At 49.0% G+C, this 16279-nt stretch overlaps 1 protein-coding gene across 1 annotated transcript; it reads left to right on the top strand.

The window, feature by feature from the left end:
* Positions 1-322: 322 nt before the first annotated feature.
* On the top strand, positions 323-15286 carry PFKFB2 (6-phosphofructo-2-kinase/fructose-2,6-biphosphatase 2). Its single transcript, XM_032710471.1, is given in 16 exon segments — positions 323-421; positions 1139-1261; positions 1373-1469; positions 1809-1875; positions 2007-2081; positions 2215-2271; positions 2711-2835; positions 3341-3548; positions 3735-3881; positions 5014-5118; positions 5716-5845; positions 6898-6960; positions 7524-7541; positions 7544-7596; positions 10395-10458; positions 12033-15286. Coding segments are annotated over 15 exon segments (1359 nt in total). The 5' UTR covers positions 323-357; the 3' UTR covers positions 10422-10458; positions 12033-15286.
* Positions 15287-16279: the final 993 nt, after the last annotated feature.

Genomic DNA, 16279 nt, shown 5'->3' on the forward strand with positions numbered 1-16279 from the left:
TGTGGATCTCATTTGCATAGTGCGGGGCGACACCGCCCGTCTGATTTGCTCGGGACGATCACCGCGTGCGTCTTATTTGCATAGTGCCGGCTAGCACCGCCCCTCATTTGCATAGAGACGGACAACTGTGTGTATTCATTTGCACAGCGCGAGGCGTCACCGCCCATCTCATTTGCATAACAATGTATCCTTCATTTGTATAGCCGCCCCCCCGCCCCACCTTATTTGCATACAGCGCACGCGCGGCGCGGACCCGCCCCTCGGCCGCCCCCTTTTTCCCGCGCGCCCGGCGCTCATTTGCATAGCGGATTTGCATCTCGTTTGCATGCGGCGCGGAGCCGCGGCCGTGCCGGAGCCATGTCGGCGGCGCCCCGGGGCTGCGGCGGGGCCCCGCGGGGCCGGACCGGCGAGAAGCAGTGCTGTGAGTAACCCCAGCCCGAGGGGAGGGATGGAGGGATGCGGCTTAAGGCATTGTCCTCAAGGCAATTAAATATCGCGGGGGGGTTCTGTGTGAGTGGAGCGCTGCGCGCACCGCGGGGGGAACCGCGCGCCTTCCCGAAAACGCGTGTTCCTCCCGCGCGGGACCCGCACCGGGGGTGCCCGAACCCTGCCCGCCCTGTCTCCCTCCTCCTCGGGGTCACCTTGCCCCGCTCGCCCCCATCCTCCTTCTCTTCAGCCTCCTGGATGCTCTATCCATCCCCATCCCCCTTTTCCCCCCGACTTGCCTCTCCCCGGGCATTTTCAGAGCCTGCCCTGGCTGTTTGCTGAGAGAACGTGACCGGTTTGTTAAAAACATCTTTTTAAAAACATCTTTCTTTCGCCCTTGGCGGCTCCTGCCCCGGTCGGTAAACACTTTTAGCGCTAAAAGCCGCGTTTCAGCCCCATTAGGCAGCGGTGTTCCTGGTCCGCCTCATTAGCGAACACCTGGGAGACCACAGAGTGGTCCCAGCACTTAATTAGCCGCGGGGACAGAGCGCGAGCTCATTATGGGATGCGCGAGAGCCCGTTAGGAGATGCACGGAGGTGGTTTCCATCCGGAGATGGGGTGGCTTTGGGTCGGGTGTCGCTTTTTGCTCTGCGGTGCCGCTGATGCTGCTGTTTTGGGGTGGGTTTTGTTTTGTTTTTTTTTTTTTTGCAGCATGGGCTTCCTACATGACCAACTCCCCCCTGATCGTGATGATCGGGCTCCCCGCCCGTGGCAAGACCTACATGTCCAAGAAGCTCACCCGCTACCTCAACTGGATCGGGGTGCCCACCAAAGGTGGGTGTGTGTGTGTGTCTGTGTGAGGATGTTTTTTTGCCCTTTGCCGGGAGATCTGTCAGTGAAATTCCATCAGCCTCATGCCCTCCTCCTCCTCTCTTGTGTGTGAAGTGTTTAATTTAGGGGTGTACCGGCGCGAGGCGGTGAAGTCCTACAAGTCCTACGACTTCTTCAGGCACGACAACAAGGAAGCCATGGAAATCCGCAAGTGAGTTGGTTTTGGGGGCTGGGCTGGGCTGGGGACACTCAGCTCTTGGCAGGCTCTGTGTTTGAGGAGCACAGAATAACATCTAGTGCCTGTGGAAGCAGGAGGGAACAGCACAGGGATCCTGCCAGAGGGGATGTGCGTGGGAGGGTTGTTGTTCACTTTGGGCTGCGAGTGTCAGGTGATGGAGCAGGTTGTAGATGCAGGTGCCTTGTGATCTCTGGGCCTCTTGGGAAGATGCAGGGATGGGAGAGAGGTGTTTAAATCCCTCCTGGTGGTTCAGAGGCTTTGCTGTGGGAATGCTTTCCATGAGCTCTGACAATCCCTGTTTCTGTCCCACAGACAATGTGCTTTGGTGGCTCTGGAAGATGTGAAGGCTTATCTGCTGGAGGAGTGCGGGCAAATAGCTGTAAGATTCCTCTGCACCAAACAGTTTTCCACTGGGGTAGTTCAAAGCTGCCCGGGGTGTTTGGGGACCTGACTTGGGGCTGGTTTAAAAGTCTTGGATAAACTTGCTTATTGCTACTCTTTTTCTGATAGGTGTTTGATGCCACCAACACAACTCGAGAGCGACGGGACCTGATCCTAAATTTTGCTAAGGAAAATGCTTTCAAGGTAGTGCTCCTGTGTTTGATTTGTGGTTGCTGCACCCAGGGACACTGTGGCTCCCCGGGGCAGCAGCTCTCAAGTGTTGATTCAGGGTGCAGTTCTTGCCTCTCTGAAATGTGCTTCCCTGCCTTCTCCCTAGGTGTTTTTTGTGGAGTCTGTCTGTGATGATCCAGAGGTCATTGCTGCCAATATCCTGGTGCGTCCTGCCTTTTCCAGGCTCAGCTGCTGTGCCAACTCAGTGCAAGGTCATGGGCTCTGGTGGCTTAGGGGGATTGTCCGCAAACGCCTCGCTCTTCCATTTCACCTTGGGAACAGGCAGCTGGGGTTTGCAGGTTTATAAAAAGCTAAAGGAGCCGTTATGTGAGAATGTGGAAATCAAATGAAGCTGAGGAATGTTTGACCTTGAAGTGTTATGTGTTGGTGAGGGAGGGCAGAGCTCACAATGTGTCTGCCAGGGCCAAGCACTTCAGTGCCTTCAGAGTCGCCCTTTGTTTCCTCTCCAGGAGCAGGTTTTTCCTCAGGGCGCGTCAACAATGTGGTTTGTTGCAAAAGAGAAGAATAACCTTATTCAGCGTTGCTTTTGTTCCCTCTTGAGTTTGCTTTGCTCTCACAAAGCCACACTGTGTGTTGACCAGGAGGTGAAAGTTTCCAGCCCCGACTACCCAGAGAGACACCGAGAGAATGTGATGGACGATTTCTTGAAGAGGATAGAGTGCTACAAGGTCACCTACCAGCCTCTGGATCCCGATGCTGATGACAAGTAAGGAAATCCCTGGGCTGCACTTTGTGCTTGGGCACACGAGCTGTCTTGCTGTCTGTGGCTCAGAACACTCCAATGTGTCTGCTGGAGCCTCTGCTCTCCCAAAGTGTGACTGTATGAAGGTGATATCATGGGTCCCGAGTGATTTGAAAGGAGTTTTTCTCTAGTGTGATCACAGGATCACAGAAAGGTTTGGGTTGCAAGGCACCTTAAAGATCACCTTCCCCTATCCCAGGTTGCTCCCAGCCCCGTCAACCTGGCCTTAAACACTTCCAGGGATGGGGCAGCCACAGCTTCTCTGGGCAAACTGTGCCAGGGCTCCACCACCCTCACAGGGAAGCATTTTGAAGCCCAGCAGTTCAGCGTCTCTCCCATCTGCTGGAGTGACCAGGGGCAGTGCTGGTGCCTTTCCTAGAGCATAAATAGCTGGGTTACACCCGCAGGTGGCACGTGCTTCGTTTGTAAAACCAGTCGTGTGGGTGTTCTTATTTTATGTTGACTCCAGAGATCTTTCCTTCATTAAAGTGATCAATGTGGGCCAGCGGTTCCTAGTAAACAGAGTCCAGGATTACATCCAGAGTAAAATCGTCTATTACCTAATGAACATTCATGTCCAGCCACGCACCATCTACCTTTGCCGACATGGTGAGAGTGAATATAACCTTGTTGGCAAGATTGGTGGGGATTCTGGTCTGTCACCTCGTGGGAAGCAGGTATGTGCCTGGCAGCACCTGGTTGCTGTGTCTGTGTTGTGTGAGCAGGGTCAGGGCCGGGCCCTGCGTCCCCCCCCGGCGCGGGGCAGCCGGATCTTGCCGCGACCGCCACGGGCCCTTGAAGTGATGCTTTTAAACTACCCTGCTCTCCCTCCTAACCTCCCCTGAGCCTTTTGCTTTTCCCAGTTTTCCCAAGCGCTGAAGAAGTTCATCGAGGAGCAGGAGATTGTGGATCTGAAGGTGTGGACGAGCCAGCTGAAGAGGACGATCCAGACGGCCGAGTCCCTGGGGGTCCTGTACGAGCAGTGGAAGATTCTCAACGAGATCGATGCTGTGAGTGAAGTGCTGGTCAACCCCTTTGGCTTTTCTAGGTGGAAAATAATGCTTAAAAAACAAATTAATCACGATAAAATCACCTGTTTCCTGTTGGACCCCAGCCATGGTGACGAGGTTTGGGATGGTTTTGATGCTGTGAGCGATGTGCTGGTCAACCCCTTTGGCTTTTCTAGGTGGAAAATAACGTTTAAAAAACAAATTAATCACGATAAAATCACCTGTTTCCTGTTGGACCCCAGCCATCGTGATGAGGTTTGGGATGGTTTTGATGCTGTGAGCGATGTGCTGGTCAATCCCTTTGGCTTTTCTAGGTGGAAAATAATGTTTAAAAAACAAATTAATCACGATAAAATCACCTGTTTCCTGTTGGACCCCAGCCATCGTGATGAGGTTTGGGATGATTTTGATGCTGTGAGCGATGTGCTGGTCAACCCCTTTGGCTTTTCTAGGTGGAAAATAATGCTTAAAAAACCCAAATTAATCATGATAAAATCACCTGTTTCTGCTTATTTCTTTATATCTCATGGACCCCAGCCATCGTGATGAGGTTTGGGACGGTTTTGATGCTGTGAGTGAAGTGCTGGTCAATCCCTTTGGCTTTTCTAGGTGGAAAATAATGCTTAAAAAACCCAAATTAATCATGATAAAATCACCTATTTTCTGCTTATTTATGTATGTATCGTGGACCCCAGCCATGGTGATGAGGTTTTGGGGTGAGTTTAGTACAGGGCTGATGGTGTTTGGAGCTGCCAGACCTTGCTGGGGATGTTCCAGCTGGTGTGGGGGAAGAAAATAATATTGAACATCTCAGGCATCTGTCACACCCTGCTGGGTGGGCAAAGGTTGCTGCTCCCACTCTGGTTCTCTCAGGAAATTGCAGGGTTGTTGCTGTGGAAGTAAAGGCTCGTTTTCACCCCTGGCAAACATGGGTTTTGAGAGAAAACCAAAACCTGTCCTCTTCAAAGCACCCTGGCACACAGACTGGGAGCAGGGCTGTGTCTGATGCAACACCTGACATCCCCATCACACAAAGGGATCCCTGATCTCAGCCTTCTGCTTCTCCTTCCTTCCTGTTGGGTTTTTGGACCTCCGAAGTGAGGTTTATGGTAACAAGTCTGTCTTCCCTCAGGGGGTCTGTGAAGAGATGACCTATGCAGAAATCGAAGCCAAGTATCCAGAGGAGTTTGCAATGAGGGATCAAGAGAAATATCTTTATCGCTATCCTGGAGGCGAGGTGAAAACCTTTTAAGAAATAACAATAATACACAGCAGAGTAAAACAAACACGTGTAGAATTGAAAGATTTGACTCAATTTTAACTTTTTCTGCCAATATTATATGAGAAACTGAAAGCATTAGGGTCCCTAGTTCTCTTTTTGAGGGAAGGTTTATTGATTTCCTTCGCTGTGGTGTGCAGGTGATGGTTCCAATCAATTAATTGGGCTGCTTGCTGAGTCCTGGGATGCTCCCCTTGGACACAGAGGGGGTTTGGCCAAGGCCTGAATTGTCACTGAAAAACCATCTGAGAAGGGAAATGATTGTGGTTGTGGTCTGGAGTTTCTGGGTTTACTTCACAACCTGAATCATTTGCTATTTTATTTGGGTTTTTCACTCGTTGAGTAACCAATAATCTGAATGCTCCCACAGTCTGAGGGCTCTGACACTAAGTTTCACCTTCTGCTGTTTGTTTGGGTTTTTTTTAAACTATATTTACCACATCCAGTTGATACTTTAGCTGATATTTTCCTGAATGTGACACTGCTAATTGCCACTTCTGCTCTAACCCTCTGTTTACAAAACCCCCCTTGAAGAATTCCTGGTTTCTTTTCCAGTCCTACCAGGACTTGGTCCAGCGCCTGGAGCCAGTAATTATGGAGCTGGAACGACAAGGCAACGTCCTCGTTATCTCCCACCAGGCAGTTATGAGGTGCCTGTTGGCTTATTTTCTTGACAAGAGTGCAGGTACAAAAATAAATGGATGATTCTGGGGGCTGGCTTCTCTCACTGCTTCCTTCACAGGGTTTTTGGGAGGGTGGCTTGTAATTGCTGGTTTGATTTCTTTTTTTTTTTTTTTTTTTGTCCCCCCACAAGGGACGAGCTGCTGAAGAAAAAGAAGGAAAACAAACATTTCAGAAATGCTTTAACCATTGCATTTCAGCAGTGCAGTGGTGGGAGAAATGCAGATTTTTCCTGCTGTTGGTTCTGGAGCTGTTTTCAGCAGAAGCACTCACAGAATGTGTAGGGGACTATTTTTTTTTTTAATGTAAAGTTTTTTGTGATGGCTCAGTAGCCTGGAAGGGTTGGCAGGAATGCTCCATCCCTGGAAATGCTGATCCCTTGCATGGCACACACACCTGAAAGTTACTTCCAGTCTGCTTCAAGCTCCTTTATGAAGCTCCAGTGAGTGGCACTAGAGTTCAATAAAACTTTTTAATGAGGTGAATAAGCTTCTAATAAGGTTTATAAACTTTTAAAACCATTTCAAATGAAACTCCTGTGGGTCTGTGGCAGCTCTTGCTGCGGTGATTTCCCACCCCTGTGCTGCTGGAGAGGTTTCCTCTGGCTGGAAGTGGAATCAGGGAATTGTTTAGGTTGGAAAAGAACTTTTAGATCATTGAGTTCAACCCTTAACCTGCCAATTGTTGAAGGATCCTGAGCCATCTGGGCCTCAAGGATGGCTGTAATTTGCCAGACTGGGCTACGGTGTTATTTCCAAGTACAATTTTCTTTATTTCTATGTCTGTCTCTGGTGTAGATGGCTGAATGTCTGGGTACCAGCCACACTCCCTAATCCCTAGATGGCTTCCAGAACACTTTTCATCGAATCAAAGAATGGTTTGGGTTGAAGGGACCCTTAAAAGGGTCTGGTCCAACCCCTCTGTGAGGAGCAGGGACACCCTCAACCAGACCAGGGCTGGTCCCATCCTGCTGCTGTGGGGCTGGGGAGGGGACAGGGGGGCTGTGGCATCACCTGCCTGGGCACAGGTGACCCCATAACACCTTCTCTGTCCTAGATGAGCTGCCCTACCTGCGCTGCCCCCTCCACACCATCCTCAAGCTCACTCCTGTTGCCTACGGTAAATATTGGCTTTATTTTCATTTTTTTTCCCTGGTTTGTGTGTGTGGATCTGATGGGCAGGGCTGTGTCCCTGTGTGGCAGCACCTGGCCATACTGTAAAAGGGAATTATAAACAGGTTATTACCTGGTTAACATATGAAAGCGTTCTGGGGTGTTGGGGGGACAGTGGGGGGGAGATGTGGGGGTGAAGGGTGTTCTCCCCTGGCCTCTCCTGTAAACAAGTAGTAGTTGTGGGTTTTCCCTGTGGATGAGGGAGGCTGTTTGTGCCTCCAGATTTGGGGTTGGCTCTGGGGTGCAGTCAGTAAAAATGGCTTTTCTGTTCAGACCTGTAGCCCAAATAACCCAGGGCTGTGCTCTCACAGTCAAAGCCACAGAGCAGTTAATTCTGTAAAATTCTGTTCATAGGGTGAACTGTGTATTTATTTATGAGCTGGTTTATTTTAAACAATAAAATAATAAATTTAATCCCGCTCACTTTCCATGCTGTTTTCAATATTAAAAAAAAATAAAATTGCTTATTTAGTAACTTACTCATAAAAACTCCTCTTCCTTTTGGTAAAGGTTGTAAAGTGGAGACCATACCCTGAATGTGGAAGCAGTGAACACCCACCGTGACAAACCCTCCCTGAACTCAGTAAGTCTTGGTGCACACATCTGGCTTTTTACCTTTTGCAAAAATAAATCACTGAACTGAGACTCCTAAACACCTGCTAGAAATGGCTGATGGGCTTTCAGTGAGCAGAAAGACTCACTTCATAATAATCCCCCAAAGCAGAATTAATTGTAGGCAGAATTAATATGCTTCCCAGGCCAGGGGGGGAGATTTTTCCAGAGCTATTGTAGGAAGCAGAATGGACACATTTAGGACATAGATTTTTAAATTCCAGGTCTCGTTCTCAGTTTTCAATGAGGTGTTTGTTGGTGGTGCTTGTTCGTATTAATTGTGATGATTTCAAAAAGACTTGCCAAAAGGTTTAAAGTGGATTTTTCTCCTTGTCTTGATGAGTTTTCTCTCTCTCTGAAATCCTCTCCCATTACTTAAATAACTGTTTGACCATCCACCTTGTTCAGCAAAGTATGGAACTTGCTAAATCCGTGGAAGTTGCTGCTATTTTAGGTTCTTGCTTTTGCAAACCCTGTTTTGCAGAGGGACTGGTCTGTCAGGGAATGCCTCAGTCATTACCTCTAATTAGCTCCCCCAATTAAAGAGCACAAACCAGCTCTGCTCGGCTGGTTCACAGGGAATCTAAATACATCACATCTTAAGTGGTTTTGGTATATTTAGGCTTTTAGCTGCCCTTGTTGTATTTTATAAAGAGCTATTGGGCTGATTGCCTGGGATATGGTTATTTTTTTGTCCCTGATGCCGAGGGAGTGGAGAAACTGGGAACCTGCAGCTGTGGCTGGAGGGTTTGTGGAGCTCAGTCCAGCTGAGTGCAAATCCTAAAAATGAGGATATTCAGCAAGATTTCTGTGGCTGGTCCCATGCTGGTGGTTTCCAGTTGGGCACTGTCCCTGTCATGGCAGGGGACAGGACCAGATGATGTTTGAAGGTCCTTCCAACCCAAACCACTCTGGGATTTATCACTTTTGCACTCGTGTGTGATCCCTGAGTTGAAATCATTGGAAAACTTGGAGGTTATTTCTGTTCTTTGCTTTGCTTGGGCATCACTGCTGCTTGGGGGAAAAGGAGCACAAAGAAGGGAGAGGCTTCTATTTGCTTATTTTTTTTTTCCCCTCCTTTAAACTGATCGATAAATAAATAAAACCCCCAAACCCAAACAAACCCAGACAGAGCCACCTAAGCAAAACAGAAATGCCAAAGGGAAGTAAAACTGCTAAAAAAAAGCACTTTCCAGTTGTCTCCAAGCCGATTTAGTTGTTTCCCACACTGGTGCTCAGCTGGGGGAGGCACAACCCGGAGTGGGGTCACCGAGCCACTGCCCCACTGAGGAGAGATTCAGGGCGGGGATGCCAGAGTGTGTGATGTGCTTTTAAACTGTGGTTCCACCTTTTCGTTCCTTGTGTGATTCCCTCCATCTGGGACCATCAGAGCGAGCTCCCCAGCAGCCAGCCCTGTCAGGATGAGGAGGAACAGCTTTACCCCGGGCCAGCGCGGACACGGTAAAGCGCCCGCGGCATCACAGCCTTGGGAGCAAACCTCTCGACCTGCTGGGGCCTTTCCCATCCCTGGAAGCTCGAGATGGGGCTGACCAGCTGCAGCTGGAAGTCAGTGTCCAGGTGGTACCTTCCCTGTGCTCCCCTTCCCCACCACCACCCGGGCTGTGCGTGGTCCTCTCTGCAGTCCAGACCGTTCCCGGGGTGTTGAGCGCTGTCTCTGCATGGAAATCATCCTGGATTGGACTCCCTTCAGAAAAAAAAATAAAAAATCACGAAAAGCAACCCCCACTAAAATGTGAACGTCCCCCTCCCTCCATGAAACGAAAATTCTGGTGCCACAGGCTTTCAAAATCAGGCTCTGTGCAGGCAAGTTTCCCTCAGTGCCACAGGGTGGTTCATTCTGGGGGGATCCTGCTTTCTGGCTAAAACCTGATTGGAAGGAGTTACAAATACCCTTTTTGTCCTGATTTTTTTACTTCAGCCAAGTGTTGCTCCAGCCCCAGAGCGACTTGGTAGGAAATCTTTGCCTCTGGGATAGTATTGGTGCCCATTTCCCTGCAGATCCCAACGTCAGCAGCCTCTTGAGCAAAGTCTGGGCCCTTTGGGTGCCCAAATTGCAGCAGTTTGAGGTTATAAATACTCCTGGATGTTGTAGAGGTTGGAGTTTTCCAAGCTCTTCAGTGAGCCCAGCTTCTTGTTCTCCTCCCTGTTAGCAGAGTAAGAGCCCAGGGAGTAAAAGAAGGGGTGATACAACACCAGTGTTTTCATACTTGGTGAGGCTTGACTTGGGCATCCCCAAAATCCCAGGGCTCCAGTGGGAAGTGGGCTTTGTGCTGGGGTGGGTTTGTCCCACAGCAGGTGTGGATGAGGAGCCTGGGCTGGAGAAGACCCAGACAGCTCATGGTCTGAATTTGGGGGTGTTTCCTGTTGGGCAGTCCCAGGATGGGGATCCCCAGCCCAACTTCTCCCAGTTTGCAGTTGTGATCTGGAAGCCCTGACAGCTCTGGGATGAAGGAGCATTTAGTCAGCCCTGGGTTCTGGGGCTGTGAGGCTGTAGGGATTGTGCTGTCCTGGGATCTCTTGCCTGAATGGAGCCCTTGGGATGAGCAGTGGGGTGAGGAGGTGTCCAGGTGCTGCAGCACACAGTGTCCATGTAGTAGCAGCTCCTGCTGTGATACAAGCCTGCCCTGGGCTAACATGAAATTTTGGGGATGCTTCACTTCTTCCCATCATTGCTTTGCTGCTTTTACTCTTTAAAATCTCCTTTAAAACGCACTGTGAGCTCTCCTGTGCTTCTCTCTTCCTTTGCAGCCTCCAGTGGGAAATGCTTCCCCCTGAGAACCACTGCAAGCAGCTTCTGTGTGCTCTCTTTTGGGTTAGTAAGTAGGACTTCTCTTGATTAATGTTGCATGGAAACCACTTTGGGCAAAGGCAAATGCATGGAGCAGAAGGGAATCTTTTGCTGTATAAAACCTGCCTTTAAGGGGGACAACAGTGGGGGAGGAATATATTGCCCTGCTGAGCCCACTGATCCAGGGGCTCCAACTGGGTTTACTGGTGCTTTTTGTTCCATCCCTGGGCTGGGACATGGGGTGGCTCCACACTGGTGCTGCTGGGCTCAGCCAGGGAGCAGTGCAGGGTCCCACATGTGTCTCCCCTCTGCCTGGGTGTGGTACTGGTTGTAGGGATTTTTCAGGAGGATTGTGGTCTGGGATGGCTTTGGGCAGATCCTCTGCTCCTGGTGCTGTGGTGTCAAAGGGAGAGCTGGGATTAGGGCAAGAAAGTAAAGCAGTAGCTGGCTCAGTTTCCAGATATAAGGGTTGAGAGAGGATTCCAGTTTGGGAGGGGATTTTTCTCCTTCCTGTTCCACCCTGGCAGGGTGGTCCCCATGGAGAGGGGCCAGAGGATTTGGCCCCTCTCTACCAGGTGAGGGAGCTCAGCCTCTGCACCTGAGAAATTCCTGCTGGAATTAATTTGGCTGTTTGGATATATATCTTTTTGCTTTATTTGCATTTTGCCCTTGAAGTGAAGCTCTTCCAACAGTTTTCTCAATGTGGCTGTTCTGTCTCTCTCCATCATGGTATTTACAAACATGTTGTGGCAAAGAGCCATGCCCAGAGAAGCTGTGGCTGCCCCATCCCTGGAAGTGTTGGACAGGGCTTGGAGCAACCTGGTCTAGTGGAGGATGTCCCTGCCCATGACAGGGGGTTGGAATGAGATGATTTTTAAGGTCCCTTTCAACCAAAACCATTCTGGGTTTCTATAATTTATTTTAATTTTTTTTTTTCAGTTGTAAATAGAAAATATGTAGGTCTTTTTTTTTTTTTGTTGCAAAACAGAGCTGCTCAGGTAATGACAAATTGCAGATACTGATTCACACATGGGTTTGCAGTCCCAAAGTGCTGCATGAGCAGGCACTTGAGCCCTGTGAGGATTTTCTTTACCCTGAGACATTGCATGAAGGGCAGCTGTGGGAAATCCAGGCTGTGATTTGAGCACGTTCCTGCTGCCAGTTGGACCCTGAATGAGGCAGTGGAAGAAATTTTAAATATATAAGTATTTAATGTGGTTAATATGCAAAAGATTGCTGTAACGGTTCTGGTGTTGTTCTGAAAGTGTGTTTTCCTAGGGAGAAGGTAAATAAAAGTGAGTGACCAAGCTGCTTCATTACTCCTGAGGTTCTCCACTGAGCTTGTGTGATCTCAGGCTGTGATGGGGGGCTTGGCAAGAGGATAAAGGGTGATGCAAAGTGTGAAACAGCTCGTTGTGTGCTTGGCTGGGAGGAAATAAGTCAGTCCTCAGGTGGTTCCTGTCACATAGAGCAGTTCCCTGGAGCTGGTTGGATCCTGCTGTCAGTGTGTCCGTCCATCCCCGGCGCTGAGCTGTCACCTGCTTTACCATCTCCTGACTTCCTTGGTGTGACCTCAGCTCTTTGTCTTTTCTTTGCAGAGGATGGCCAATTTAACAGTGTAGAGGTTCGTGCTTTCCCCTTGGATCCTGCTGGGAATTCCATGGCCAGGAGGAGCCCTGGGACTGGAGCATCCCCGGAGCACAGTGAGCCCCTTCGGCCAGTACTCGCCCTGAACTGAGTTTTTAGAGTTTTTAGAGTGTGTCTTTGCCTGTGTCTTTTCTTTCCAAATGCTGGAATGTCTGTCCATGAGATTGGAGAAAATTCATTTATGGAGCTTTTTCAAGCTGCTTTTAATGAGCCAACATATCCCTGGGCTTTTGGGATCTTTCCTCCTGGTTAGATGCCAAAAACTAACCACAGTGTGATGACAAAAGAGTCATGTTCTTACTGGCTGAGTCAGATTTTCTTTGGAAAAGGCACTACCAGACAAAATCCCCGAGTTTTTATTTATCTGTTACCATTTCCAAGTTATTTCCAAGTTCAAGCACAATTATGTGTCGTTCAGCTGCCCAAAGAGCTCCAGTTTAACTTTGTTTCCAGAACTGCTGATGTGGGTCCCCCCAGTCTGAGCCTGTTCCTCTGCTTGGGAAGGCTTTTGCTTGGGATGTAACAGCACATCCCATTTCCAGGTCAGCACATCCCACGGGATGCCTCCTGTGAGGGACAGATGGAATAAAACCTCCTGTCCCTCTCTGGAAGCAGCACAGCAGCCAGTGCTTTTAAATCCCACCTCAAGCCCTACTTTAGGTTTGCATCCTGACCTAAACCTCATCTCCTCTCATTTTTCCTGCATTTTGTGGATGGTTTATCCATTACCCCCAAAAACATGGCTCTGCTTAGTGTCTGGGAACAGTGGAGCCCTTGGGCAGGGTTTGGAGGAAGCACAAGATTTTTACCAGTTGGCTTTTTAATATACCAAATTTTAAGCCCACAACAAGCTTTTAACTTGCCTGTGAATCAGCTGTGAATGTTACCTATGTCTAATGCTGCCTTTCACATTTTAAGCTGGTTTTTTTAGTGTTTAGAGCACATATGGTGCAGTTGTGTCTGGCTGTGTCTGACTTAAATCCCCCCCAAACCCCAAATTTATAGTTTTCTCCTCAAGCCTTGACTTCCATTTTGCCAAACTCCCATTTTACCCCACTCCAGCTGTTCTTGCAATAAGGGCAAAACCCTCAGGTTGGGTGAAAAAAGGAGTGTTTGGGTACAGAGCAGGAGGCTGTTCTGGACCTGCTGTTTCCAGTTGACTCTAGGATTTATCTGAGCAGAATTTGCTTATTTTAAATGCATAAATAAATGCTGGATATACCCATAATTAGGGAAATCTGTGCCCTGGCTGTGGAGGAGCTCAGCAGCCCTGAAGCCTGAGCATTTTGAGCTCAAACCTGGTTGTTCTAAGCAATCCCAGAGCTTTAATTTGATAAAACTGAGTTAGAGGAGACCAAGGCACTAATCCTGACCCCTTAGGATTCCTGAGGAGCAGAAGCACGTCATAATCTAAAGCAATTGTGCCACAGGAAGAGGAAATTTGGTGGCGAGAAATTGAATTTTAGTAGTTTTGCTCCTCAGGCTTTTAACCCCTGGGGGGCAGGTTTGCTTCAACCATCTGGCCTTGGGTTTTAAACATTTTTTTACTTAGGAATAAACCAGAAAAAAAAAAAAAACGTTGAAGGAAGATTTAGAGCCCGTCCATGATAGTTTTTTTTTGCTGTCACGCTCTGAAAAAAGCTCTAAACGCACAAACCCCCGTGTTGGGCTGGCAGCTCCCACCAAAAAACCTCCTGCTCTGTGGGGGGAAAAAAAAGGAAAAAAAAAAGGGGTAGAAAATGTACTGTAGGGTGTTTCTGCACAACATGCTGTGATAACTTGCTAAAGAGTTGATTATGTTCGTTGTCATCGAGTAGTTAATGGTTGTAAGGAGACAAAAATATATTTTTACCTGCTGGGAATTGTGAATGTCGCTGTTTGTCTGTTGGTGGTCGTGGCTTTTTTTGTTTAATCACTGCTAAAAAAATCAGGGCTAACTGCTGAAAAATCAGTTTGGATCAGTGGCTGTGGGGGTCCCTTATTCCCATGGAGTGGGTCCTTGTTTTGGCCATGGGATGGAGCTTCAATCCTTCCCTGCTCACAGCAGTGTTTGTGCCTTGGTGCTTTAATTAAAGCTTGACTTGAGCCTTTTCCTCTGCATTTTAGCCTTTGAAAGGGTGTGTTTTTAAAACACAGGTGTCCAGAGCAGAGCAGCAGCAGATTTGTGGTCAGATCATTGCCCTGAGGGTGAATCATACCCACCACACCAGGTCCTGCTGAGCCCTGAGTGCAGGGCCAGGGTGATGCCAAGTGAGCCCACACTCTCCTGGCAGGTGCCTGTGCCAGGCATTTCCTTGAAATCACCTGATTTCCTTGGCACTGGGCGTGCAAATACCCAGATAAACAACAATTGCACAACGGGGTTGGGGTTTTTTTCAATACTTTTGATTTAGCAGCAGCTTGTGTTGTCGGGGAGCAGAGCTGGTGTCGTGGGCTGGGCAGGTGGAGGTGTGGTGGGTTTGGAGGTGTGAATGTTGGCCTGGCACCTTGGAGAGCATTTTACCATGAGGGGGGGTGTGTTTCTGCAACCCTGTGATTTTTCTGCCCACGTGTTTGGTGGTGGTGGCTGCTGTCACCTTCAGTGAGCAGTGGTGGGGCCACCCGTGGGACTAATGGGTCAGTGCAGAGAGAAAGGATCACTCTGGCAAAAAACCTGCTCCATCTCCTCTGCCAGCAGTGGGGGAAACTGGAAAATGGGCAAAAAATGGCTTAAACCCAACCTGGGTAGCTTATTTGTGTACACTGGCTGTGACCTTGGAGCTGCCACCTCTGTCAGGCGTCCCCTTCCCGGCAGTGGGTGATGGTTGGGAAGCCTGGCCCCGGTGCCAGGGGGACAAGGAGCAGCTGTGGGATGAGAGGCATCAGCAGCAGCATGGCCAGGACCCACCTGGCCTGGGGAGATGTCCCCAACCCTCACCCTGTGCCCCTCTGGAAGGTGCTGGGGCACTGCCAGTGCCACCTCCCCCTGTCCCCGCTGCTCCTTGGTCCCTGAGCACTGTTGGCAGGCTGCCTCTGTATTTAGTGTTTGCTGATGTGGATGTCACCCATCTGCTTGTAAACTTCCCTGCTCTGCTGCCTTCTAATGTGTTTTCTTTCAGGTTTAAAAAGCTGCAGTGTATGTCAGCTTGTGCTGTATGTTGTGTACTCTGTGCACTTGGGCATAAAGAGCCATCAGCCTCTATTTACAATAAAGAGATTTAAAAAACACAGATCATTTCCTCTGTTCTTTTCCATTGTTTGCTTTAACTGCTCACAGTGTGCTGGTTTCTGAGACAGTGGTGAATTCAGGGAGTCTCTGGAATGTGTTTGGAGAAAGAGGGTCTGCAGGGGCGGGCAGGTGTCCTTGGGTTTTGGGATTTGAGTTGGAAATGGGGAATCTTACACCCTGGTGCTGTTCCCCTTCCCTCATCATTAAGGGTTTTTTATTGGAGCTATTGGAGTTCAGACTTTCAGGTTTTTCATGGAGCTGTTAGGGTAGGAATGCTTTTTTTAAAGCACATCTCTATTTTTTAGGAGAAAAAAAGACGTCAAGAGGAGCAACTGGTGTGACTCTGATTTCCAGCTGGAAACCAGCTGGTCCCAAAGGGACCAAAACTCCCTTTATCCTGTTTATGCCACTCCAAGCTGTGGGTTTAGGAGGTCTCAGGGTTGTTCAGCAGCTGCCAGAGCAGGAGGTGTTTTTTTGTGTGGCTGATGCCCACAACACCCTGTGCAGATGCTGAAAGACCTCCTGGGTGCCCCTGGGGGAGCTGCTGATGTTTGGGCTCACAAACTGGCTTGTTTTGGGCCATTTGGAAAAATAGAAATCCGGGAAGCCTATGTTTGTGTTTGTGATTAACTGGATTCCTGTAAACATTTTGTAGATGTCAGTGCCTGTTGTGAGCAAGTCTCTGCTCATGCAGCCTCCTGTGTGTTCTGCAGAGAAGGAACTAAAACCAGGTGAACTTCAGCAAGGTAATATTTATACCCCACTCAGGGTAGGGGTGTGGTAAATTGTTCAGGTAAAACCCTGTCAGATTTGGTAGAACAAACAAAACCAAGAAGTACAACCTGGGGTAAAAAGTCCATCACCAACCTGATGGTGACTCCAGCCTGGATGAAGCTGTGGAGCCAAAGGAGCAAGTGGTGACAACTTCTACCAGAAGTTGGTACTGGAAAAGGACCCACCAGCAAGAGCTGGATTCAGGAACAGCTTGCA

Source organism: Chiroxiphia lanceolata, chromosome 25 (assembly GCF_009829145.1).
Source record: "Chiroxiphia lanceolata isolate bChiLan1 chromosome 25, bChiLan1.pri, whole genome shotgun sequence".
Taxonomy (NCBI): Eukaryota; Metazoa; Chordata; class Aves; order Passeriformes; family Pipridae; genus Chiroxiphia; species Chiroxiphia lanceolata.